The 27,308-nt window shown below is 41.3% G+C and overlaps 1 protein-coding gene across 1 annotated transcript in view; it reads right to left on the bottom strand.

Moving 5' to 3' along the window:
* Window positions 1-869: 869 nt before the first annotated feature.
* SELE (selectin E) overlaps window positions 870-27,308 on the bottom strand; it is a 41,950-nt gene continuing 15,511 nt past the window's right edge. Inside the window, exons 2-15 of the mRNA XM_090049746.1 lie at window positions 9,744-9,823; window positions 8,607-8,993; window positions 7,955-8,062; window positions 7,629-7,820; window positions 6,841-7,026; window positions 6,547-6,732; window positions 5,608-5,793; window positions 5,313-5,498; window positions 4,383-4,568; window positions 4,089-4,274; window positions 3,572-3,757; window positions 2,507-2,648; window positions 2,321-2,393; window positions 870-2,004 (exon numbers count right to left, since the gene is read on the bottom strand). Coding sequence (XP_089905872.1) covers window positions 2,336-2,393; window positions 2,507-2,648; window positions 3,572-3,757; window positions 4,089-4,274; window positions 4,383-4,568; window positions 5,313-5,498; window positions 5,608-5,793; window positions 6,547-6,732; window positions 6,841-7,026; window positions 7,629-7,820; window positions 7,955-8,062; window positions 8,607-8,993; window positions 9,744-9,823 — 2,269 coding nt within the window. The 3' untranslated portion in view covers window positions 870-2,004; window positions 2,321-2,335. The remainder of the gene's footprint in view (window positions 2,005-2,320; window positions 2,394-2,506; window positions 2,649-3,571; window positions 3,758-4,088; window positions 4,275-4,382; window positions 4,569-5,312; window positions 5,499-5,607; window positions 5,794-6,546; window positions 6,733-6,840; window positions 7,027-7,628; window positions 7,821-7,954; window positions 8,063-8,606; window positions 8,994-9,743; window positions 9,824-27,308) is intronic.

Here is a 27,308-nt window from a genome sequence, read left to right as displayed (position 1 = left end):
GGCTCCAGAGCCAGAGCTGCAGTTTCCAGGGGCACACACTGCTACCATGTGCACCACCCCACTTTAAGGCTTGGGGTTTAACATTGGGATCTCCCTGTGTCGACTCTCAGCCCCCATGATGCAAATTAGCAGCACAGGGCACACATGGATGTGCAGCGTGTATGGTGTGTGGTGCCGCAGACAGGTGTGCAGCACCACATACTTCACATCTATGCTTGTCTGGATATGCCCTATATTGCCAATTGATGAGCAGTTTGACCATAATAACAGGGCTAGACTCCAAAACACAGTGTGATGTTTCCTTATTATTAAGAAAAAGTACCCTTCTCCTAACCTGGTTGCATAGATTACTGGAACAGTGGGTCACACTTACTAGTCTGTAACCTCTATATTTTCCCAACACATGTCCAAAGTCTCAGAAGACTGGATTTAGAGAGAGCAGTGAGAGGCAATGCCATTTGATTTACTCTTTTCTTGGTCACAGTCTCCAGCACTTATCTTTCCTGAATGCTTTTCTCCCTTCCTGTATTTTTGCCACAGGCATCTGTTTTAAGTAATATGCTCCTGAACCTTCATCTGTTTAAAGTAACGTGCACTCAATTTTAATTTCAGGACCCTGCATTTGAACTATTTGTATGCCATGGTACTCAGGCAGCCATCAAGTGATAGGCATAGTGTGCCATCTTCTGGCCAGTCTCCTCTCAGCTATGTTACAAAGAATAATAAAGAAAATCAGATGGGTGGAAGCAAGCCAGTGTCCTGCATTCCCAAACCCTACCACCTTTGCCACTCTTTTTTCATTTTATCTTTTACCAAAGAAATAGTCATACCTGAGACAAAGCAGATTAATTACACATATTTGTCATAAACGTTTTTTTTATTAAATACAATGAGATAGTGCACAGCACATATCAGATTGAAACAAAAATCAGCCATGGATGTGAACCATAAATTAATTAAATATATAACTTATTTAAAAACAGACTGACAATTTAAAACCCCTTCTAAAAGCCAAACAGATTACACTTCCTATATATAAAAATCATCTGATGCTTCCAGTTTATTTTTAAATAGTGCACAGATATCCTAAAAAGTGTACCTTGGAGTTTAAAAGACGGAGAGGCACATCCTCAGCTGGTGTAAATGGCATTGGTTATTTAGACCAGTTGAGCTTTTGCCTTCAAAGTCACCCAAAACAACTTTTTTATGCGTGAAGAAATATTCCATAGTGGTTTTGTGATTTTTCAAAGAGCAGAGATATACATACAGAAGAAAATGCACAAGAAATCAAATATATACTTACATATATTACAATACTTAATCCCATAGGGATGAATTATTTCATATCTATTTTGCTGAATCCAGAAATCATAGTATCTACTGTAATTAATAGTTTCATTTGTATTCTGAGAAACAAATGTTTAAAGTTAGAATATAAAAAACTTTCTAGGATGTGCAGCAGAAATCCAAGCCTTTGACCATATTGTTATAGGCATATTTATCTACTGCAACACCTTTACAGTACATTGACTTCCACAATGGTCAGTGAACCAGATCAATGATTCACTGACAAAGCAATTCAATAAATATTTCCTATCCCAATTAGTTTGTTTTAAGGAATGCAATCTAGCTCTCTGTGGGAGAAACAGCTGGGTATAATACACATTGTTCACTCCACCCATGTACTTTCACATAGACTTTAGAAGTGTTCAGCATCTCCCCTGAGTCATCAGCATATTTGATCTCTTTCTTGAGACTGCGGAGAAAGCTCTTAGTTCCTGTAGCTGTACACTGACTAAGGTCTACATAGTCTCGTCGTAAAAGGCCTGTGTTTTATCCATTGTTTGTTATCCAGAAGTACAAGATAACCAAGTACATTTAGTTGCAAATACAAGACGAATCATCCTGTCAACAAGATGCAGCAACCTCTGGCCCAGTTCCTGATTATGATGCAGTTCTTCTCCCTGAGATGTTTTAAGGTAAAAGTAGAGGTGGCTTCAGTTCCTGCAGAAATAAAAGAATCATTCCTTTTAAAATAGGAATATTTAGGCACAGGTTTCTACTTTTCCATATTACAGACATAGAAACTACTACACGTATCTTTAGGTCATATCCACCCCAAATCAATTATGTTATCCATTTCTAGGTATTTTTATGTTCCCTACCACCACCATATATATGCTAGGAGTCCCAAGGGAAGTAAGGGGCTAGTCCTGTTTCTGCAATTACACAAAAATTAAAGGCCTTGATAAAGCTCCTGAGTTCTGTTTGTTTTAAAAAGGGAATTACACTATGAGTATAAATGTCCAACATATCTTACCTGAGTCACTTTAACTTATATGAGGTGAGCAGTATTTTGAAAGGTACCTTCTGAGCTGAGGCTCTGGTAGCTACTGTAATATAAAGTAGAAAGTATTTTATAGGAAACTATTCTACACAGCAATATGATTAGCAAAGAGTGAGTGAATGCAATGGGTCTCATGTGTTTTTTTGAGATATAACTTACCTGGAAGGAGTAAACTTCTTTGCTTTTCTGCGAAGCCGCTTTACAAGCCAAATAAGGAGGGACGCTGTAGACAGGAATGAAGCACTTGTTGCTGCTATTCCAACTGTGACATAACTAACCAATTCCTCAGGAACTCGGGGAGCTAGGATGTAAAAAGGAGTTTTTATGAAATTTGGAGGAATGCATGCTCTCTGCAGTATTTGCTATTCATTCCATTTCCATTCATTCCAGAGCTGTTTTGGGATTTCTCCTGTTAAGTGTGGGCCTATGCTGTACCCAAAGGCAGAAAGCTGAAAACTAATAGTTGTCCTGTTTCAGAGCAGATTAAAGATGGTGTCATTTGGAAGGATCACTCCACCTTCTACCCTGGTATGACAAATGATACCACTCTTCTTTGCTATCACTTTGTTATGGGCAGACACCTTGACTGCCATTCAGCAAGTGGTTTCTTATTCTGTAAGTAATCCTACTAAAAGTCATAATCTTTACAATTTAGGTAAGGGTTAATGGGAGGAAAAGTATCAGTCTCTGAAACTTAGGGATAATAGATAGAATTTGGACAAGTGCTCAGTATTGGCCCAGTTTTGCTTTTGGAGATCGACATTAAGCCAATGCTTAGCCTTTTTTAAATTAAAGGAAAATGTGAGTTTGGAGGTAGAGGTAGTTCATAATATTCTATTTGAACATTTTTTTATATAGGGAAGATTAGGTTTTTGACTAAACAATGCTTTATCAGAACATTCTCTTCTTTCTTTGAAATTTTTCATTTATTTAAACCAAAAACCCAAAGTCAGATACTTTTCAGTGAAAGCCAAAAAAAAATCAGGTTTTGTGTTTTAATGTTTTAAAAATAAAATTCCAGTTATTTCCACAAAGGGGTAATGAAAATGATTTATTGTTATCTTGTTAATGTCTAAATTTTCAGTGGAACAGCCTTTTTTTCCCTGAAGCACACTGAATATGATAAAAGACAGACTTGTTCCATTCCAGTGTTCCTCATGTTCTAATCTAGTTACAAAACTAAGGCATCTTCAAGTTTGCTAAACAAGCAAGAATACAACATACCTTCACATGTTGGCAGACTTGAAGTCCAGTTTCCTGAACCATCACATTCAAGAATATTAGAACCATTTAGCAACCATCCCTCAGTACAGCTGAGTTCACAGACTGTTCCGTATGTAAAGTCACCAATAGGATGTGAACAATTCATGGAGACCTTCTCAGGCAGAATCAGGGTTTCACACTGTGCAACTGAAATACAAAAAACAAATATGAATAATTAATATAGTTTTTAACAGAAGTCCTGATATTTCAGGGATCTTCCTGTCTAAAATCTAACAGAGCTCAGGTATTTCAGAAAGAACTGATAAGCCTGTATTAGTACTGCACTTACCTAACTCAATTTTTGCATGTTTTGGAGTTGAAGATCTTTATAGGAATCATTTGAGACCAAATCCACAAGTGCTGCAAACTGGTTACAGACACCAATTTATACTAGCGTCATACAAAGGGTTCAAGGTATAATGTTTCTTGCAGATATGCATGTGTGCATTATTTAATTATTTCTAAATGATAGTCTTACCTTCACACTTTGGAAATGGCGCCGACCATTGTCTTGGTGCTGTGCACTGAATTTTGGGTGAGCCACTTAGTGCGTAGCCTTCCTCACAGTGGAACTCACAGGTTGAGTTGTAAGGGAGTTCTGGATTAGGATGGCTGCAGATCACAATGCCTTTATCAGGGATCTTTACTGCTTCACATGTCACAGCTGAAACACACAGAGAGCACATCAGCAGTTAGTTTTAATGCTGTGTAAACATGTATGTAAATAATGAGTGACATGTCTATTCTGAAGAGCAGTGGTGAAGAGCGGTACCTTTGCATTCTGGCTGCTGTCCATCCCACTCTCCAGAAGCGCGACACTGCAGCTTGTCTGAGCCGCTCAACACAAACCCTTCCTCGCAGGCAAACTCGCAGGTGGAATTCCACACTAAGCTTTCAGACGGCTGAGTGCAGTTCAGGGAACCATGAGTAGGAGCCTTCAATGCACCACACTTCACAGCTGAAAAATCACATGGAATATCATTGAGGTCAGTATGGAGCCAACAAAGAAAATTCCATTTTTCTATGTTGCAGTGAAATGTATGTGGTCTACAAATTAAACTTGGAGAGTTCCTCTATCATTTTGCATGTTCAGAAAATAACTGAGGGTAGTGGGGTCTGAATGTCTCAGGGGACAAGAAGTGGGGTTTTAAGGGGCATTGGCATTTACACTGGGCAGCCAATATAGCACAATATATTTTTACAAAGATCTTTGAGAAATTATCTAAATTATGCCCCATTGCTGGTGCTGAGAAATGTCCACAAGATCTTACCCTACAGCTATCTGCATTGCACTTCTGAGAGACATGATCTCTCCGTGATCTGTCTCTGAAGCATGCTACAATTTGGGTATTCCAGAAGCAAGTTGTTACATGAATTCAAAAGGCTGGTATAACTCTTGAAACTAGCTGTATGGACTTACAGAGCTTTTTTACTTGACTACCCAGGAGTAACTTCTTAAATTCAAATGAACAGCAGTACAGGTATAGCATCATGCTTCTTGTGGCAATAGATTTCATAAGCATTGTTTCCACTCTCTGGGCCTTACATCCCCAATCAATTAAATGGGGACAATAATATTAACCTGGTTTGCAAAGCATTTCTGACCCATGTATGAAAAGCACTTTCCAAGTTGTAAGTATTATTACTATTATTATTATTGCTGCTTTTACTACTTCATTATTTCTAAATAATAAAGGCCTACCTTCACACTTTGGGAACGGTTGTGACCACTGCCCCTCTGCTGTGCACTGAATTTTGGATGTTCCACTTAGTGCATAGCCCTCCGCACAGTGGAACTCACAGGTCGAGTTGTACATGAGTTCTGGATCAAGTCGAGTGCAACTGACAAAGCCTTTTTCAGGCACTTTTACTGCTTCACACTCCACAGCTGAAATGCAAAGAGACCACATTGGTAGTTAGTTTTAATGCTATGTAAAAAATATGTGTAAATAATGAGCGACCTGAATATTCTGAAGAGCAGTGGTGAAGAGCGGTACCTTTGCATTCTGGCTGCTGTCCATCCCACTCTCCAGAAGCGCGACACTGCAGCTTGTCTGAGCCGCTCAACACAAACCCTTCCTCGCAGGCAAACTCGCAGGTGGAATTCCACACTAAGCTTTCAGATGGGTGAGTGCAGTTCAGGGAACCATGAGTAGGAGCCTTCAATGCACCACACTTCACAGCTGAAAAATCACATGGAATATCATTGAGATCACTGTGGAGCCAACTAAAATAAATGCTTTTTTCTATGTTGCAATAAAATGTACATGAACTCTAAATGAATCTTGAAGAGTACTCTATTACTCTGTACATTCAGAAAATAACTAAGGCTGGTGGGGTCTGGATGTCTCAGGAGACAAGAAAGGGGATTTTAAAGGGCTTTGGCTTTTATACTGGGCAGCCAATATACCATAATATATGTATAAGATTTACAACGATCTTTGAGAAATTATCTAAATTTTGCCCCATTGCTGGTGCTGAGAAATATCTAGGAAATCTTACCCTGCAGCTATCTGCATTTCACTTCTGAGAGAGATGATGTCTCAGTGATCTCTCTCTGAAGTACACTATGATTTGGGTATTCCAGAAGCAAGTTGTTACATGAATTCAAAAGGCTGGTATAATGCTTGTAACTAGCTGAATGGACTTAAGTGAAACAACTCTGTAACCACTGGTTCTCTGTAATCACAGTTTCTTAAACTCAAATGGACAGCAGTTGAGGTATAACATCATGCTTCTTGTGGAAATAGATCTCACAGGCATTGTTTCCACTCTCTGGGCTTTACTTCCTCAATAAATAAAATGGGGACAACAATATTAACTTTGCAAAGCATTTGTGACCTATTTATGAAAAGCATTTCTAAGTTGTAAGAATTATTGCTATTATTGTTATTGCTGCTTGTCCTACTTGATTATTCTAAATAATAAAGGCCTACCTTCACACTTTGGAAATGGTGCTGACCATTGTCTTGGTGCTGTGCACTGAATTTTGGGTGAGCCACTTAGTGCGTAGCCTTCCTCACAGTGGAACTCACAGGTTGAGTTGTAAGGGAGTTCTGGATTAGGATGGCTGCAGATCACAATGCCTTTATCAGGGATCTTTACTGCTTCACATGTCACAGCTGAAACACACAGAGAGCACATCAGCAGTTAGTTTTAATGCTGTGTAAACATGTATGTAAATAATGAGTGACATGTCTATTCTGAAGAGCAGTGGTGAAGAGCGGTACCTTTGCATTCTGGCTGCTGTCCATCCCACTCTCCAGAAGCGCGACACTGCAGCTTGTCTGAGCCGCTCAACACAAACCCTTCCTCGCAGGCAAACTCGCAGGTGGAATTCCACACTAAGCTTTCAGACGGCTGAGTGCAGTTCAGGGAACCATGAGTAGGAGCCTTCAATGCACCACACTTCACAGCTGAAAAATCACATAGAATATCATTGAGGTCAGTTTTGAGCTAATTAAGAGAGCTGAGCTTTAGAAAATAACTCTATTGCCTTGCAGTTTAAGAAAATGGTAAGAGATCACATATTATGAGCATCTCACGACCTCAAAAATGGGAGATGATTTTTTAAAATTATATTATATCTAGGTTGCTAGTTCAACTTTCATCCAAGTTGGTTGTCAAAATTTTTTGCCTGTTGATAACTGTTTGTTGACATATATTTAAGGAGCTAATGTGCCTCATGCTATTTCCTAGTCTATAAATGCGTACATCACAAAAATACTGATACAACTGACAGTGAATGGGATTTATGTTGGCAGAAGATCAGGAGTAGGATGGGCTGCTGAGGCTCAATCACTTTGACATCAGTAAGGGATGTAGAAAATATTCTCTTAGATAAATCTAGGTCAGGGCTGAGGTACTGATTTCATTTGTTGTACCTCTCTGGGGGCAAAAAAGGGCCTACCAGCTACAAATATGTCAACTATTCTAAATTCACCTTAAAAAGCATTAAAGCCAAGACAGCTATGTCAGCTAGCTTAGAATCTGGACCAGAGTTTCTTTAGAAGTTTACCTCTACATGTTGGCATGGGTGCAGACCATTTTCCAGAAGAGGTACACAATACTCCTTTCAATTCAGTTGATTCATAACCTTCTTCACACTGAACCTGGCAGTATGATTCATAGCTAAAGTTCACATCCTCCATTCCATGGTTGCAACTCAAAGTCCCATGTTCAGGGGCTTTTAATGGGGCACAAGTCACAGCTACAATAGAAGAAAAGCAAGTGTATGATCAGCATCACTTTCTCAGTAGTAAGAGGAATAATCTAATTAGACTAAATGAACATTGGCTGACACATTCGTCTTCCTATTTAAAAAGCAGCGAAAATTAACCTTACCATGCTCACACTCTGGCCCAAAAAATGCAGGAGAACAGCTGCAGTTATGACTGTTAATGGTCTCAATGCATGCACCATGGCCACTGCAGGAAGAGGGCTTGCAGGAAGCTGGAAGGAAATTCAGCATATTATAAAATGATCTACCACATTTTCTAGTTAATATTTTCAATGCTTTCTAAGCTAGGAGAGAATACACCATGGTCAAGTTTGCATAGCAAGAGTGGGAGGGTTCTGCCATGTGAAATTTCTTTCTTACTGAGCAATTGCATTTCCAAAATCAAAGCACCCTGCCAAAACTAGCTACTGACAAAAGTATTCTGGTGACTGGAAACAGCCATGTCATAGATAGCTTAGTGACTTAATTCACAAAAAACTTTCTATGTAATTATGAGGCACTCAATAAGGATGTGTGGCACAGAAGCCCTAACACACCTTAATTCTGCAAACATTTAGCTCATGTTTAACTTTAAGTATATGGGGGGTTCCAGTGAACTCAATAGACTATTTACATACCTAAGTTAGGCATATGCATATGGTTGTAGAATCAGGACCTAATGTAGTCACAATATTTAATGCTGATGTATATAAGCTAGCTACTAAACTTTCACTTGTATTTTCACATAGGTTCATAGGGACTGATTGCATGCTGTACCTGCATAGCACAAGGCAACTTTCTCTTTCGAACAACTTTCATCATTCCACTTGCCAAAGTCTTTGTCTCTCTTGATGTAGATTTCAACACAGTCCTCATCACTTTTTTTGTTATTTGGTTCAGCCGTAGCCCAATTTTTAGCCTCATCTGTCAGTTGTTTATTTGTTCCTACCCAGGTCCATACATCATTTTTTTTTCTGATTCCAATCCAATAATAACTTGGATTGAAGGGTAGGTTTTCATTCAGGTAGTGAATTTCTTCCTTATTTTGAATGGCGACCAGGTTTGTATAGTGTTCTTTACACCAATTCTCAGCTTCACTGTAAGTCTTGTTTTCATTTGAATAATGATATGTCCAACAATCACCTTCCTCCAGCATCATAAATCCTAGAAAGAAAAGAAGCCAAGAAGTTGGTACTCTTTAATTTGAGCTTTCTAACTGGTGATTAGAGTCCACTTCTGTATCTTTTTACATCATTGCATTTTATCAAGAGCATTAAAATTCCCCTCTTCAAAAGAACTAATCAGCAAAAAGTTAGCACCTAGGGTTGCAGCACATAGTATTGAGAGATTTAAAAAAAAATTACATGAGACAAAGTGAAAGGAATAGGAACAGCAGAGAAGTCTTGGTAAAAACACTTAAGGTGTCATTGTCAAAATGTCATTCCAAAACCAAGTAAAAATAATCATTTTGTACAGTGGGATCCAAAATTCGTGCCCCACTTGGGCAGATTTTAATGCAAATAGAGAACAATATTTTTTCTAAAAAGAGAATATATCTACATCTAAATGGATTTTGCAGTCATGTACCAGTATATATTTGAGCTTTAGATAATGGTAGCAATTATTTTATACAAAGTTACATTACAGGCTTCCAAATAAATATTCCAATATTGAATATAGGGTTGGCAAGAATATGTCCAGTCAGTGCTCACTGAGGATGGGTACCATACCTACCCATTCATAGTTACTTATTGCTTTGGTGGGGGAAAGGGCAAACTTGCCATTATGCCTCTTGTATTCAGCATGAATATGTCCTAATACTAATTAACCCAGGTACTGCATCCCATTCTTCAGAAGAAGCATCAGTACCATTCCAGTCTAAAAGGTTTCCAACTTAGAGACGTGCTTGCTTACCGTAGATGAGAACAGATAAGAACCACAGGCAAATCATATTTCTGAGAATCTTTTCCTCACTTGGCTTAATGAAGAGATGTCTGCAAAAAACAAACAAGCAAAATTATAACACTGCCTTCCTACAACACAATAATGCCATAAAATATAATTGTCTGCAGAAACTTTTCTACACATTATTTTACAAATCTTTCTGTAGAATTAACAAGACTTTCCACTGGCACACCACGTTGTTTAAAGCAGATCTTAGTGTTGAGGCACACTGGATACTTACGTAACCTGTGCAAGACATCTGTATAAAGTCACTTTTGTGAAATGAAATAAAATAGTATTTTAAAGCCCGTTATACTCACCAAGTGTAGCAGTGATTCCCTAGTGCTATGTGGCAGCTTGCTAAAGATGCTTCTCCGAGATGGTTTTCCCTCACTAAGTCACGCTAGCTGTTCTTGCGATAAGGCTCAGCAGGCTGAGTCAGTTCAGTGTGTTCCTTCTGCCTTCAGCTCTCCTTTTATTTCTGTCAGCCAGAAATAACACGTCTAAGAGGAAGTCTCTAAAAGGAAAGTGAGAAATTCCCAGAGAAAGGAAACTTCCCAGGAATACCCCTGGTTCAGAAACTCATAAATACATGCCCATCTGCCTTCTCATCTCAGATACACACCCAGGCTGTTGAACATTTGTCAAACTCTTAACTCAGTTAATGGAGACAAGAACATAATTCCAGGATATTAACAGAAAATAAACAGTGAGACTCAATGTTGTCTTAAAAATGTGAATGAATAGATGCTGGAATTTCTTGAGCTGTATTTATTTTGCTTGTTTGCCATAGCTGTCATCTTTACAGTAGTCGGTTATGCCTTATCTTCCAGAAATGTAATAGGAAGTATAACATTTACTGACCTCTTTAGATACCATGCTGATGAGCAAAGCATAAGAATCATAATAGAGTATTATCCTACTAAAAAACAAAATCTTCTCTTTTTTAAGGTCTAGAGACTAACTTTATCAGTTATTTTGATAAAAATGGTTTTTAATCAGATGAACCACAACACTTATTCTTTGAGCAGAGAATTAATTTGCTAACAATTTGTGTGTAAAGCCATTAATTCATTTTTGAACAATACTCATTTTAACATACGCTCTCTAAAAAACAACGAGAGTTTGGTGTTTCACTCCCCAAGGCATCTTATAAAATTCCAGCTTCAAACACAATGATGATAAATGTTTCAGCAATGCCAATATATCAGACAGATTAGGTCGATAGATATTGGCTTATGCTAAAGCAGAAAGAGTAAAATGTTTAAGTAATAGCTATGATTTATTAGCCCCAAATCACCATCTTTAAATCTGAAAGAAAAAATAAAGATTCAATGAAAATACACCCTGTGAAGGATCTTATCAAATTCATTCAATAATCAAGCAAAACCAGTGGGGTGATCAACTGTATTGCTTGAACTCATTTTTAATTTGTTGACAAAATGTCTTCACAACCCATGCACACCTAGAAAAAGGTTGTGGTTGTAGATAAGGCATTAGACTCAGAATCAAGGGATCTGTGTTTAATTCCTAGCTCTGTTATAGGCTCCCTCTGTGATTTTGGGCAAGTCACTTAATCCATCAAGGAAAATCATTATCAATGAGTCTTTGCATTGATTTCAGTGAGCACTGAACCAAGTTCTCAATTCCTTGTGCTCTACTTTCCCATCTTTTAAAATGGGAACATTACCACTATCTCTCTTTCAACCTTTATCTGTCTAGTTTATTCGGCTTTAAACTCTGTGGGACAGGGATCATTTCTCACAATGTGCATGACAGCCTTATGTAATGGCAAAGGGAAGGAACCCCAACTCAGTGAGGGGTTGCTATAATGCAAATGAATAATTATTATTTGGTGGAACTGCTCTCTTTTTTTCTTTTAAAACACTGATTCCTTATTATTGCGTATACTGTAGAGCTTACACATTATTTGAAGCCAGTGAAGAAATTAAAAAATGCACTTCTTCATGACAATTGTCTTTTTAAAAAACTTTTAATGAGCTTCTATCCTGGTAAGTCCTTATCCTCAAACATCCTGCTCGTGTTGGAAGCTGTGGAAATTGGCTAGTGGGTATATTACTGGAATATGCAAATGCCAGTGCATTTACAAGAAGTGAGGAAAAATTGCTGTCAGCTTACAATAGTCTTCCTGAACAGCAGCAGATGCAGACTACTTGTCTGCACTATAAGGGAAAAAAAATATTCCTCTAGCCAGAATTTCACATCACTAAGGCTGTTTGTTTGCTTTGGCTGAATAAACCAAAGGTTTGGGTTTTGTTTAGTAAGACCCAAGCAGGGCTATTTTTAGAAGCAATTTGTTGGGAAAGACCGTCTCCTACCTTTTTATTTCTATCGTCATTTCATTTAATGGAAAATAAAAGTAACAACAAAAAGTTGTTAGTGATGAAGTATCTGGGGTAACATTTTTAAAAGTACTGAAGTGAATTAGAAGCTGAATTTTCAGACTGAGTTAGGTCCTTTAATGTCTAAATTGCTTTGGCTTACAATGAGATTTAGGTGTAAGTGACAAAATTAAACTTGAAAATGGGACTTCAGATCTGAAATCACGTAGGAACTTTCATCTCAAATCCTGCTCTTTTATCTGAATTATAAATATGAATGCTAGAAAGGCCACCCAGTCTGCCTCGGGACTTCTCTCTACATTATTCTCCTTTGACTTGTTATATCAATTTCACATCATTCTTCTTTTTCTTTACCATCTTATTTGCAAATACAATAAGCTATTTATTTTATTTTACCGTAAAAAGTTAAACGTTATTTCCATTCCACTGTATCAAATTTAGACTAACTGAAATAAAGTTTCTCACTAGTGCAAAACTGGAGAATCAGGAAACTAAATTGCAAACTAAATATATTAAACCTGATTTTCAGAAGTGATGTTTTGTGCATTCGATATTCTGTGTTCATTTTCAGTGGCAAAATCTTAGCCCTGTTGAAGTCAGTGGTAAAACTTCCATTAGTTTTAATCAGGCCAAATTTCAATCTAGGTGTCTCAGCACAGTAGAAACAAATTGTCCTAGATAAATTAGATGGCAGTGCCTGACATATTTTGCAATAATCCATTTCTGTCATGCCACCAAGTTCTTATCTTGCTCCCATCAAAGCAGCTGAGAGCTTGACCCAAAACCCACTGAAGATAATGAAAGGTTTCTGACTGATTTCAGTAGCCTTCTGATCAGGCTCTAAATGTCTCCCAAAGTTACAAAGTCTGAACATCAATTCTGTCAGCTCTCCTGCCAGTAAGGTTTGGACCACATACCTGTGTGCAATGTGTTAGTGTGGGACGGCTGGGCTGAAAAGGTTTCCACTTTGCTATAGAGCGGCTAAGGTTCATAACCATGCTATTTTTTTGAACTTCCAGACTTTTAGGCCAACTGCCAAGACAGCTCTGGCTCCTGAACACACAAGTTTCCATTGTTCTGTGAGAGTGTATTTATTGCGGGAAATCATGATCATAAAGGATGAGGCATCCCTTCCAGGTAGCTGCGCAACTCTCGTGGAAAGCTTTGAAGGTGAGCACAAAAACCTTAAAATGTGAGGATCCCGTGAGGACATTTTAGGCAAGAAGGTACTATATAGATGAGTGTCATCTGTACATTGCTGGCGTTTTAGTTCAACAATCTCCTTTAGAAAGTTATATAGCTATTGAGCAGTGGGGCAAAAAGAAAACTCAGTGGAACTCCAGAGGTTAGGGCACGTGGAAACACAAATCGAGTCCTCTGTAGTCCCCCAAAGTCCTATTGTTGGAACTATGGATAGCCTGTACAAAGTAGAGTGGCCTTGAGGATGTTCTTAGTTCATCTCCGGACAAGGTTGTCACCACCATAGACATGACTTAAAGAAAACTGACAGAAGTGGCATTTCTTTTGTGATCAGTCCCTTGAAAGTGCTTTATGGCTGTGCCCTGACAGAAGTGCATGGCTGAAGAGCACTTTAAATGTGTCTGAACACAAGACAAATTAACTCTTATTACATAAGGGTTCAGATGAAAGCACTCCAAAGCTTTTGTAAACTTTTCTAAATTCCTGTGCCTGACACAACCCCCAGCCCACAGCTCTATCCCCCTCCTTTCTCCTCCTCCCATTCTGTAGACAGCATCATAGCTGCAGGCAGGGAGGGAGGGAGGGTGTTAGGGGAGACAGGCAGCTCCTCAACTAGATCAGCTCCAAAGTGGAGCTCAATCCCTGCCACCCCTCCCAAAAGACCCAACAGCAAATGTCTGTCCGGTTGGGTGGTGGCAGGTGGGTGGTTGGTCTAACTCATGGCACTTTCTGTGAAGCCCCATAAATTAGACCCAGGAGCTACACTTCTGTCAGTGCCCTCTGTGAACAGATTTAAGAATGGTCCATAATGAAAGAGATAAAGAATATACACAGTATCAAAGTTTCCAACGCTGATAGTAAAAGTGATCTCAGAGCTAAGATCCTAGTCTCCACAGGAGTCAGATGATAAAATTTATATGGATCTACTAGAGGGACTTAAAATATTAGATGCCAGCATCTAGCTTTGTAGTTGAAAGACAGGTAGCATAGCAAGGGACATACAAGGCAAGACAAAAAGTTTCTATCAATGCATTATGTCCCAGGGGAGAGCAGTAGAAAGGACCTCAAACAATAAACGGGGACCTCCTGGGGCAGGAACTGCACATAAAAAGGAAAGTTAACACAAGAAAAACACTTAGCAGCAACAGGACCCACGGCGCAGCTGGAGCGAGGAAAGAAACCCATGCAGGTTGTAAGCTGTGTCTTCATACAGCTGAAGCCAGTCAGTGACATCATCAGCAATCACTGGCCGGCGGGGATAAAGCAGACCACCGGTGGTTTGGGTGAGGCTATAAGGGGATGGAGGAGGCCTCATAGGGGAACCACGGCAGCGTGGAGACCCCAGAGCTAGAGAGGGTGCAGTATTTGGGGTGCACCAACCCCGGTGCCAGACAGGGCACAGCACTTTGCAGGGCTGTGGAAAGCCCAAGTGCCAGGGAGGCGCAGAGTGAGACAGGGCTGTAGAGAGCCCGAGCACTAGGGAGATGCAGTGTGAGACAGGGCTGCGGGGAGCCCGAGCGCCACTGAAGGCACAGTGCAAGACAGGGCTGCAGAGAGCCCGAGTACCAGAGAGGCACAGAGTGAAACAGGGTTGCGGAGAGCCCAAGTGCCAAGGAGGTGCAGTGCGAGAAGGGCCATGGGGAGCCCGAGTGCCAGGGACGTGCAGTGTGAGACAGGGCTGTGGAGAGCCCGAGCACCAGTGAAGGTGCAGTGCGAGACAGGGCTGTGGGTAGCCCGCAGGGCTGCGGACAGTCCGAGCACCAGAGAGATGCAGCGCGAGACATGGGGGAGGACTGGGGGAGGCCACTCTGGGAATAAATATCTACTCAGTGGTCTACAGGAGACTGTAGGGTGATCACTAACAGCCACTCAGGCCAAGGCCGCACATGACTGGATGTTTGAGGCCAGGTGGTCACACATTAGAAGTAAGAACAAAAGAAAGTATATGCACATTACTTAATGGGGAAGAAAAGCCAATAACAGATGGTGACACAGATAAAGCAAGCAATTGGGCAAATATGCAGCAAAGACCACATAGTGAGAGAGAAAAATGTTCCTAATGCAAGTGTAGCGAAGCACTGGAAGAGGCTATGTAAGGAGGTTCTGCAACCCCATTCTTTCAAGGTTTTAAAGTTTATTTCTTGGGATGTTCTACTTAACTTGTCTCAGGGCAGGAGTTGGACCAGATGACTTCTTAAACTCCCTTCCAGCCCTATGTTTCTATGGACATGTCTACAGTATGTCAGCAGTGTTCCCCAGGTGAGCTATTCCTGAGTATGCCTCACCACTCAATTGCACTCACAAGCTCCAAACCGAGGAATACACTGGTAGAGATGCTCTGGGATTGTCCATTTAAGCCTTTGTGACCTCTGGAATTAGAGGTCTTGACAGTTGCCACAAAAGAATGACCCTAGAGTGTCTCCAGCAGTATATTTCTAGGTTTGGACTGTGTGCATGAGGGAGTGGGTAGGCAGGGTGTCCTTGGGAAGGAATATCCCAACTGGGTATGCTGCCACAGCTGTGTAGACATGTCCCATGATCCTAATAAACTGCATGGAAAGAGAAAATATCACCAAATTTCTAGCTAGTTCTGCCTTCCACTAGCCTACTGCCAGAATGCTTTAGATATCAACTGGATTTTGGAGCAATGAACCCTAAATGAAGAGAATTGTCAAGCACTGTTCATTCAGAGTGCCTAACCCTGGTTAAAGCTTTGGTATTTATGTGCATAAAGAGAAGGGTTCTATAGCCTAAGAAACTACCACTCACAACTTGCCAAGCATAAGAAGATAGGCACAGTCCTTTAACACTAGAGACTATCCAGCCTGCCATATCATACAGAACACCATCAAAGACAGATCTATGTTTGTGTTGCTTGAGGACATTGTTTTGATCATACCAAGATTTCTTACAGATATTGTAAGAGGAGTTGACATGTCACACATGGCATGTCCCAACACACAGACAAGAATACATGGACAGGTGTCATTAGTGCCTCCGAATTTGAAACACCAGAACAATGGTAGTGGTAATCTGTGGAAGAGCATGTATTAGAGTTAATTTGCTCATGAAAAATTAAGCAGTTTCATGAAAATCATTTTGTTTAATAGGTGCCAAAAAGTGTGGCTACATCTAAATGGTTTGCAAATATGCATATCAGTTGAGTTATATTCAGACAAACCATTAAAAGCTGATTGTAAACAGTATCAGTATATCCTCACAGGAGCTTGTACCAGATTCCCTAGGCAATCTGAATATTAATTTAAATTAAAACAGTTCAAATACCATGTGTGGAGAGCAGCATAAACAGATTTTTATACAACTGCTACAGGCATCATGCCCAGTATATAGGTGACACTCTACCACAGTAGATATGACTTTGGATGAGCAGTACTATCTAAAGAAGCAGCAGCCTGCTACAGGGGGGTTTGCCCTGGTATTGGGGAGGGACATGGAGTATGTTGTATGGGGCAAAAGCAGTGCTTAGCAACCCAAAGCAAACAGCAGCCTGTGATAATTGTCCTCCTGATCCTTCTTTGCCCCTGTGGGTAGAGAAGCTTTAACTGGACGGGAGTTCCACATTAGATCTAGTGAGGAATTAAGTGCAAAATATTTGTTGACTATCATAACCAAGAAGCCAATAAAAAGCATGATGTGAAGCTGCATGTAGATTCAGTTTCTCAAGGCTTGTGCTGCATCTTACACTTCATGGACCAATAGGAAGGCAATCAGAAGAACAACAAAAGCAGGGGGAAAAAGTATCCTGTGTATGAATAACATGTCACTTGTGGGTGTTCTAAAAAACTCAAGAAGTATAAATGATGAGGTCTATAAAAGGTAGCATAACCTAGTAACTAGATGTGGATCCAGTTTCAAGCCTCAAGACTTATTTGCTAAACTGGAAAGAAGCATGACTGTTACAAAACTGGATACATCTCAAACCCATCATGATGTCAGTCTGAAACCCTATTCAAAAGAATTCCTTACTGTGGATAGACACAGGGAGTATTTGGTTTTGAGATGTCACCATGTGATGTGGTTATGACACCCGCAGGCTTGTTTTTTCCATTTCTGTGGGCCTTGGCTGGTCACTTTGACTTCAGAGAAATAGGTGTAAAGTACTGCCACTCTAATTATGTAATGTCATCATTGGCTCTCCATACATGTTGTACTGGTGTCCATGTTTAGACCCGTGGCTCACAACCTTTTTAAACTAACAGCACCCCTCCATAACTTTTTTAAGTTTAGCAGCACTCCATTGCAAAAAAGAACTTATTTATTAACGTTCATAAAATTATAGATAAGTATAATTATAATAATCAATGTATATACATTATAATGCACTTGTATAGATATTATAATAATTGTATATATAATTTATATATGTCTATGTCATAATACAGTGGTCATCAACCAGGGGTACATGTACCCCTAGAGATAGTTAAAAGTGTCCTAGGGGGTACACAGAATGGATGTGGCAGATAAATGCCATGTGCGGGCCCGCACCTGCAGCACAGCATGCAGGTGGCAAGGAGCACAGCCTGGCCAGCCACGTGGAGAGAAGCCATGTCCGGCTGGTAAGTCTGTTGTGGGGGAAGGAGTGTGGGGGCTGCAGCTTGAGACCCCAGTGGTGGGGAAGGGAGTGAAGCCGGGGCAGGGGTTGCCCCTCTAGGGCATGGTGCAGGACTGAACTGAATGGGGGAGGGGGCCAGCTCCCACCACTGCATGCACCCTGGGATGGCATGGGGTGGGGGGGCATGTGCCCCCAGATCTGCACGGGGCAGGTAGGGCTGTGGCTGCAGGCTAGGGCCAGAGCTGTGCCAGGCTTTTCCCGGTGGGGGCTGAGCTGTGCTGCACTCAGGGTGGGCAGCAGTGGCACTGGGAGGGAGAGCTGTGGGATCTATAGTGAATTGGAATGACTGCAGCCCCTGCCATAGCCCCCTCCCAGCACTACCGCCATCTACCCTGAGCACAGCCCCAGTCCCAGCCCAGCCTGCATGCAGATCCAGGGGCACATGCCTGCCATGCCCTCCTAGGGTGCGTACAGTGGTGGGAGCCGCCCTGCCCTGTGCCCTCCAGATGAACTGTGGCTCCATCCCGCACTCCACTTGGCTGTGCAGCGCCTGCCCTAGCCCCACTACCTCCCTCATTGAAGAGGCCTGCGGGAGCCACTCCAGAATTTACTGTAGTCCCCAACCCCCTCTCCCAGCACTGCCACCGCCACCCACAAGTGCAGCCTGGCCCAGTCCCCGCCAGGAAGAGCCCAGTGCTACCCTACCTGCAGCCCACCCACTCCGTGCACAGATCCAGGGGCATCCACCTCCTATGCCCTCCCGTGGTGTGTGCTGCAGTGGGAGCCACCTCCCTCTCTCTGCCCATGGGACAAGCTGCTCGCAGCTCTGTCCCATGCCTTGCCCCAGCTGTGCAGTGCCTGTCCCAGCCCCACTCCCTCCCGCACTGTGGGGGCCTTAATCTGCCCCCCCTTAAAAACAAGAAAAAAATATGAAGTGGTACAGGAGCTGAAACTGAGTCAGAAGGGGTACACTTATTAAAAAGGGTTGAAAACCTCTTTCGTTATACAATTGTACTACAATTAACAAGATTCACTCTTCCTTACAATTTCATTCAATGGCTCATCTCCTTGTGATTGGCTGGCTGGCAGTGACCTGGCCCAGGGGTTTTGAAGGGATAAAAGATGATTGGAGGACTTGGGATTCCCTTTCCGCACAAATCAGGCCCCAGAGACTCACCCCCCTGTGTCCTGATTGGCCCCTTGGGTCACCTGGAGGGGGATAAAAGGGTCAGCGTGGGCTGACTCAGAGGGGAGACCAGTGAGGGACAACAAGGAAGGAGTTTTACAGAGCTCAGCCAGTGGGGCAGGAGCAGTGCCCTAGAAGAGCCTGAAAGCAGGACCTGCAGGCAGCAGCGTGACCCTCAGCAGCGTGGTGTGCAGCCAGCAGGAGAGGGTCCCCCACTCCAGCAAGGATCTGAGCAGCAACCTGAGGGGTTCCCAGCTCTGCTTCCAGCTCCTGTAATCAGAGACCAGGCAGCTTGGTGAGGGTGGGCTCTGGGAAGGTCAAGTCCCCTAGCAGACTTGCCTATCACATGGGTGGTCTGGGTTCAAGTCCCAGCTGAGGTAACTTTGGGTGAGTAAGATAACAAGAAGCAAACCTTCTTGCAGTGGAAAGGGGCCATTGTGCTTTCTCCCCCTCCAGGTACCAAGCCCCTATGTTTCCTTGTCACTTTGCATTTAGTGCTTTTTTTTTATATTTCACCAACTCGTATTGTTTGTTCTGCTGTATGTGTTTTATATTTTGTTAACCCTGTTTTTTAACAATGTTTGTAAGTGTCTAACTTGTTGAATCCTGCCCCCTTGGGGCATTGTAGTGTCCACTATACCCTCTGATTTATGCCTGTTATGTTCCTGGTAATGGTTAAAAGGTATATGGTTAAGTCCCCATTGGTGGTCTGGCTCTGCTCTAGGGGGAGAAGAGTCCCTACACCTCCCACAGCACTTGTGCACCTGCTTTGATCCCTTCAATTGGACAGGGGGTACCTCTTGGAGTACTGCCTGGGTTACAAACTCTTTACTTTTTATAACTAACTTGCCTATTATGTTGCCTGTATGATAAAAAGTTAACCTTGAAAATCACAACAAAACAACACAAACATAATTACACAAGCAGGTGCTTAGCATTGACAAATATGTCACACTGCATGGGAAGAGTTGAGTTTAGCTGATCAGTCCTGAATGGATTGTCTGAAGATCTATAAGCAAATAACTGTTGCTACTGCTTCTGCTCATAGAAGTGGGAAATGCCCACTCATTTTTGAGCCACGCCCCCCCAAAAAACCAAAAAAAACCCACAGAGCAATTCTTCTTTTGCAACGAACTCAGAAAGACCACAACAGGTCAGAATGTTTTTTACACTGTGGAATCCTATTTGTAATCTCTCTGGGGTTATCTTGTGAATCATGTGCCAATATTGTGCTGTACCCTGAAAAGGATCTCACAAACCCCAGTTGCGAAACACTAGCTTAGGCAATGGAGATTTAGGTCCCTAGCCTGTGACCCATGCAAGCCTCTAGCTATACCTGAGGTTAAGACCCTGGATAGCTCATAATTATTTGGGGTTGTATACCCTCTTCTCCATTACTTCATCCTTATGAGGTTCAGCTTTAGCAAATTTAGCCATGTGCCCTTGCCCACAACAATTCTGAGTTCTCATAGATCCAATGTAATGCAAATCTTTTGACCATTCAGAGAAATTTCTTTTTAAACAGAAATAATTACATTATATTAAAAGTTACCACAAACTTTAGGCCATGTTCTGGGTCAGCATAATCTGTCCAATTTGAAGGGGTCAAACTGCATAAAACGGCCAGATTCTGTCTTTATGACTAGCAGCCAATTTCCCTTTGAAGGGAGACTGCTGCCTAAATCTTTCAGCAGCAACTCCTGCACTAGCAATCCTTAGCCCCTGGGGACCTTCCACAGAAAAGAGGGGAAGGGAATGGAGTATTGAGGAGCAGAGCTCTGTTTATGATAGTACACTATTTGCATAAAATCCTTGATGGAAACCTAAATAAAGAGTAGCTGGGTGAGCCAGGAATCGGGGAACCATGACCAGTGAGCCTGGGAGGTAAGGAAGCAGTGGTGGTGAAGGTGTTTCCCGTTTTATGGGCTTCAGTCTTAACCTTTGACATGCTTTGAAGAGTTCCTTTGTTTTCAGAAGATAAGAATGGAAATCTATGTTCAGCAATTTCCCTAAGGATTTTTACCAAAACAAAAAAAGATGATGTTGTATAAAACAATCATCATTTCGCCCCACCTTTATTTCTCCCTATTTAATGAAGTTTTGAATAACACAAGCCCGAAGAAAGTGGGAATTTTTCTAGTTGCGTAAGACAGTCTCCAATCTGTCTGGAGTCACACACCAGGAGTCAGAAGCAATTTGTCTCCATTTCACAGATCTGGAATTCTCTGCCTGGTGACAATGCATGTGACTCATCAGTCCATCTCCAAATCTGACAAAAATAGACACTCCTGTATCTAACCTGAGGCCAGAGATCATTTCCTTTGGGCACCTGACAGTCTGTTAGGAAAAGAAGCAAAGTTGAACAAAGGAGTAGGGGAAACGGGCCTGGCAAAATGACAGGATCTGCTAACTCCTCTATACATAGAAGGTTGTATTTTAGAGCAAAGTGTGGATCCTTGCTAAGGCACCCATATTCTACAGCAAAAAGGACTTTAATGCTATGATGACCTATCTGGGTTCTGAGACTGCTTCCTGGGGCATTAAGAAATCCATCCTGTCTGACGGTGACATTCATTTTGAAGCACTCCTAATACAGCCACTAACATTGACCATTTGGCCCATTGCTTGAGTGAAATTGGGACATGGATGTGTGTGAGCTAGATGAATTCCAATCCACATATTACTGAAGTGATGCCAGTATGTTGTGGAAAGTAACTTGATAATTGGCTGAAGATACAGAGCATTCAACATTTGTTACTTGTGGTTGCCATCTAGGGATTATATGGCCGTACAAAAAAAGTAGTATCTAGGAACATTATTTATCATCTATATCTGCTTAAAAGTTTCTAACCATTTTTGTGGATGCAAAGAACTTAGCTACTATGACCCATACCTATGAGAGAACTAATACATTGTGCTTGATGGAGGTCTACACCTAAAGCCAATCTAGAAGCTCAATGGTACAGAAGTGATGGCCACTTGCAAAGCAGTACTTCTCTATAGTAGCATGTCATCAGTGCTCTATGATCTTCACTGATTGACTGGTTTACTCATTGAATTTAAGGTGTTGATTTTATAAAGCCCTAAATAACTGGAACACTTGCTATTTGAGAGGTCACCTTTATCCTTATATTCCACCGCTCGGGCAAGATCAACAAAAGCAGTCCAATTAGTTTATTGTTTGACTTAAAGGGTGGCGAGTGCATCAGTTCATACAGGTTGCTAAGGAGGTGACTTTTGAGTGAAATCAGATTCATGGAAGGGAAGAGAGTGTGGATTCATTTGTTTCTATTTCTGTATTTTATGGTAGAAACCTTTGGCCCCTTTTAAATCTATAAAATTGTAAAATGAATGATAAACCATAGGTGGGCCTAGGGTACTGACATTACTTGTCAATTCCTTTTATTTCACACTGTCCTTCCATTTCCAGTTATTGATGTGCCAGAGTTTTGTGCTGAGGTTACATAACTGCATTAGAGAAAGTGTCAGACACACAACTGAAGGTATTGGTTTTGACATGGGAAGCAGCTGAAGCTTTTGGCAGTGAAGGAGGCATATGAAGCATCTTAGACTTGCAAGATAAGCCCCTTTATTTGATGTTTCTGCTAAAAATCAGCAGTGAAATACTAAACAGTGTTGACCCTTAACTAACCATCTTCAGGACTGCTTCATCAGAAAGGAATGGAACAAGCCTGAGCTTCAGTGCCTTCAAAAATGCCAAAAACCTCTCTACATGCAGGCCTCTCATGAGAACATACCAATAAGAAGTGGTAAACTGGCCAATATCTAATGAGCACAAAATCAAATTATAAAAATAAATCTGCTCAAGTAGGAAAGAGTAGCTAAACATAGTGGTAGGTAGGCTAGGTCTGAAATAGTAGGGACTAGTTCTAAACAAGCCAAAAGAAAAATGAATTTGCATGCATATTATGCTCTCAGCCAACAACATATGCTGGCATGATACAAAAGCTCTGCTTTCCCCTGCTTCCATCCCCTGGAACTCATACCTGATAGACAGAATTACTTCTATGTCTCTTCTGTCTTGCATCACTGTGTTGGCATATTTAGACATTACTCAGAGAGATCCAATATGCCACACTGAATTCAGATTTCCCAGGCTCTCCAGTTCTGAGACAGGCAGACATTAATTTATTACCTTTTCGTGTGAACTCTTGAATATTGAAATCAGTCCAAATAGCAAAGGAAATGTTATTCCTTTTGGAATTGATCCTGAAGTTGTATGTCTCTGGCTGGGATAGGCAAGGCATAGGCTGAGAACTCCTCAGAAATCATTATATCAGTTATGGGGAACTAAGTTTACTAGAAACAGGATGTTAAGTGTAGTAAAAGACTAGTTGCATAGAAAATGTGACCAGGTTATATCGTTTAGCTGCCATTATATAGCCCTCCTCCCAGCATCCCTCAAAATACCCAAGACTTGCAGTCCATTTGTAGCATCTGACCAAGTAGGTTGTTATCTACAGAAGTTCATGTCTCTCTTAACCAGTTACTGTCTAAGATGCTTTGACTTCTGCAAGACTGGCAATAACCATTACTGCTTCCTCTACAGGGGTTTGATGACTCTGTAGCAAAAGGCCACCTCTCTTTCTTTCTCCCCAAAAACTCTGCTCTGTGACAATTTGGTTAAGATGGGCCTGCAGAGAGTACATACCTTACCCTATCTCTTAAGGTAGCCTGAGCTGGATACATTCCTGAGGGAGGGGTGAAACCTGCTTCCTCTACCTACGTGACTGGCATCACATACCTGGCTGAGGGGCTTGGGCTCCCTGGGGAGCTAGGAACTGCCAGTCTGCCCAGCAACTAGTGATGTATTTCAAATTGGTTGGCTGACAATCAACAGGTGCTGGCCTCCATTGGACTGGTAAATGAGGTCATAAGAGCTATATAAGTTAAGGACTGACCAGGAGGAGGGGGCAGTAGCCATGAGGAAGACTGAGAGAGACAAGAGCTGGACCATCTGAAAATAGCTTGCTCGCTCGCTCTCTCTCTCTCTCAAAACTCATGATCAAGGAACTGCCTGCCTCCAAAGGGAATTTCCACCTGCCTCTGGATGATACCTGTGAGTAAGCTACCTGAGATCTAACTAGATATATAGTTGCAGTAACTCCGATGCATGATCAAAGGCTATCAGCCAGAGCATCTTTCCTGGTAAGATATAGAGCCAGCTGAGCCAGGGCCAGGAGGAGGTTGACCAGGAGGTCCTGAGACTTGGTGAGTAGTGTGGTTCTAAAACAACCTTCCAGCAGGGGGGCTGGGAACAAAAAATACAACTGGTTTTAACTGGATCTTCAGTTTACAAAGAAGACCATGTTGATGCATTTGCTGGTGAGAGCAGAGGATCAGATTCAACAACTCAAGAGGTTCCTCCCATTTCCATATCATCCTAAAGGTAAGTAGGGCATCCTCTATATCCCTATTAACTTTGTTAATTAACCCAAGCTCCACGATAGGGAATACTACTATAAGGACTTTAAAATCTAAGTTGTTTGATAAAACTATGAGTGGAGGTGCCTCCTGAGTCATATTACATCACAAATGCAAATGGATATAAACTAGTCACAGATAAACTTAGACTACGCACCTGGGGTGCTGTGTGTGTAAGAGGGGGGCATGCCATCCGCACTTGGGTTGGTTTTTCCCACTGTCCCAAAACAGCACTTTTACTTCTCTGAGGTGAGAAGATGTGAACATGGTAAATAGGCATGTGTTAGGAAGAATGGTGCTAATATAGTGTGTCTGTGCTGGTTTTGTAGCTAATTGGTGGAACATCTATTAATATGGTGACTAAGCTAAAGGGTTCAAATAAGGAATGGTTTTTATTTACAGACTACTAAAAATGGGCAATGTGTACATAAGTAGCAAACCAGACTCCCAGTTCATCCAACCCTCAGGTTGAATTGTGTACAACATTCTGCATTTACTTAAGAACACAGAGGGCGCATGTCTACATGAGATGCTTTGCTGTGCAGTAAAGCATCACTGTCTACATGTGCACAGCAATTAGGGTGCAGTAGCAGTAGACTAATTTATTGCATTGCCAGATGGTCTCATTAGACACAAGTGGTATTCGGCACTTGTAAATTCCTGCACTTAAATGCATGTGTAGACAGTGACACTGGGATTAGTTTACTCTGGTTCAAATTGAACCGGAATATATTCAGTTGCATTAACTGCATGTGTAGACATGCACAGAGACTAGAAAAAAACCCACCTAGGATGGTCATTGTGTACAGAATTATAATTTGTCTCGTCTCATCCTATTGGCCTCTTTTCAGCTCAGCTAGAGTTTGTATTCTCAGTAGGATACTATCCCATGCACAGATTTTTGCAAATATAGCTGTAATTACCAAGCAATGAACCAATATCATCAGTGCCTATATTCTTCTCTTCTATCCTTTCCACAGAGAACTTTATTGCAGAGTAGTTATCCACTTTATTATGGGAACAAATTATTATTTGTTATTATTACTTGGGAATCTTTTCAGCCACCAGCCAAAATAGTTTGACATCTGATGCCAGACTAGCAAAGCTCTTAATAAAAAGAATAATTTACAAGCTGGACTTTGAAAGTAGTGTTTTCCTGTTCCGGACTGTAGTAACCTGGTCACTTAATGTTTTGGGAGAATCCCAAAATCAACTCTTGCTGTGCCAGAAAGCAGAGCAATGTAAATTTATCTAAATTTATCTTTATTTTCACTAAATCTTTCTGGACCCCTGAGTTACAAGTAACCTCTCTCCAAAAGGGGAGAAAACACCAAGGGAGAAGAGAAGCCCAATATTATTTACGTTACAACTAAAATATTACATTACATTACATTACATTAATGTAAGAACCACTCGGGTACTGAATTACAATGCAGGTTCTTCCTCCTGCATCTCTTTTCAAGCATGTTTCTACTTCAGTATCTAAAATATCCTGGGTCAGAAACAATATTTGCTTGCTAATATCTTGTATTGGGAGAGATGTTAGATATGCTTTTAGGCACAAAATGCTCTTACTCAGGTCTAGGAAGGAAGCAGGTACAGCCTCTGCCAAATACCATCTAGCACAAAACTCAACAGAAGCTAATTGATCCTCTTGAGAAATGCTAAATTAGTCCACAGTGAGCTGCTACACAAAACAGCTTCCAGTACCCCAGATATACATATATATTTTAAAGCTAATTCAGTTATTTCGATGCAAAACTGAAGGGATGTCCCCTCTCTCTTCCTCCCCCCTACATTTCAATCTGAATTAGCAGCAGGAGGAACACCTGTCACTAATTCCCACATTTTACCTCCAGAGACTTCATTAAAAGCCATAGTAGCTTCCAACCATACTAACTAAACAAATCTGATTTTTCTCATATGGCATCACCCCCTGAACTGTCAACCCCTCTGTGCAACTGATCCCAAATAGGTTTTCAGGATCTGTTTTGTTAGTCAGCTGTTCAGTAAATGGAGCAGGCATGTATAATTTATAGGAATTAGCTACTGCTAAAAGAATTTATATTTCTAAAGTGGCTTTATCTTAAGGCCTGAAAAGACAAATCATAAAACAGATATGGGAGACAAGTAGTTTAGAATTCCAACATGTCAACTGCTTGGCAGAGCTTGAGTAAAAATGGAATTTAATATCTGGGGTGGAGAGCCAAACTTCCATTTCAGAAGAGGAGCTGAAATCCTAGACACAGAGCCTAGGTTGAATCTGAGAACCATGTTAATGGCTCCATAATTTGGGATAGGTTAAAAGAAAAATATAATTTCTAGCCATACAAGATTGGCCTGTTTCAGGGGCAGAGTAAGGGATACCTTGAATGTTTATTATTTGTGGGGGGTTTTGCATAGACCTAAACACTCTAATATCAGAGGTTTCATAATACATAGGGGCAAACACAGTAAAATCCTTTTAATTAATAGTTAATGGTCCAGATGATCTCCACCCTCGCTGGTCAGGATGATCTCCACACTCGAGTACTGAGGGAATTAGCTGAGGTCATTGCGGGACCCCTGGCACGGCTTTACAAGCACTCGTGGTGCTCTGGTGTGGTGCCAGAGGACTGGAAGAGGGCCAGCGTGGTTCCCTTCTTCATAAAGGGGAGGAAGGAGGACGCGGAGAACTATAGGCCAGTTGGTCTTACCTCAATCCTGGACAAGCTTTTATAGAGCATTATCCTGGCACATGTCCACTAGGGGACAGCAGGGGAGATTAT

This window comes from Crocodylus siamensis, chromosome 5 (genome assembly GCF_052110815.1).
Source record: "Crocodylus siamensis isolate JL-2025a chromosome 5, ASM5211081v1, whole genome shotgun sequence".
Classification (NCBI taxonomy): Eukaryota; Metazoa; Chordata; order Crocodylia; family Crocodylidae; genus Crocodylus; species Crocodylus siamensis.
Note: the sequence above shows the minus strand (reverse complement) of the source record. Positions and strands in the feature narration are given on the sequence as shown.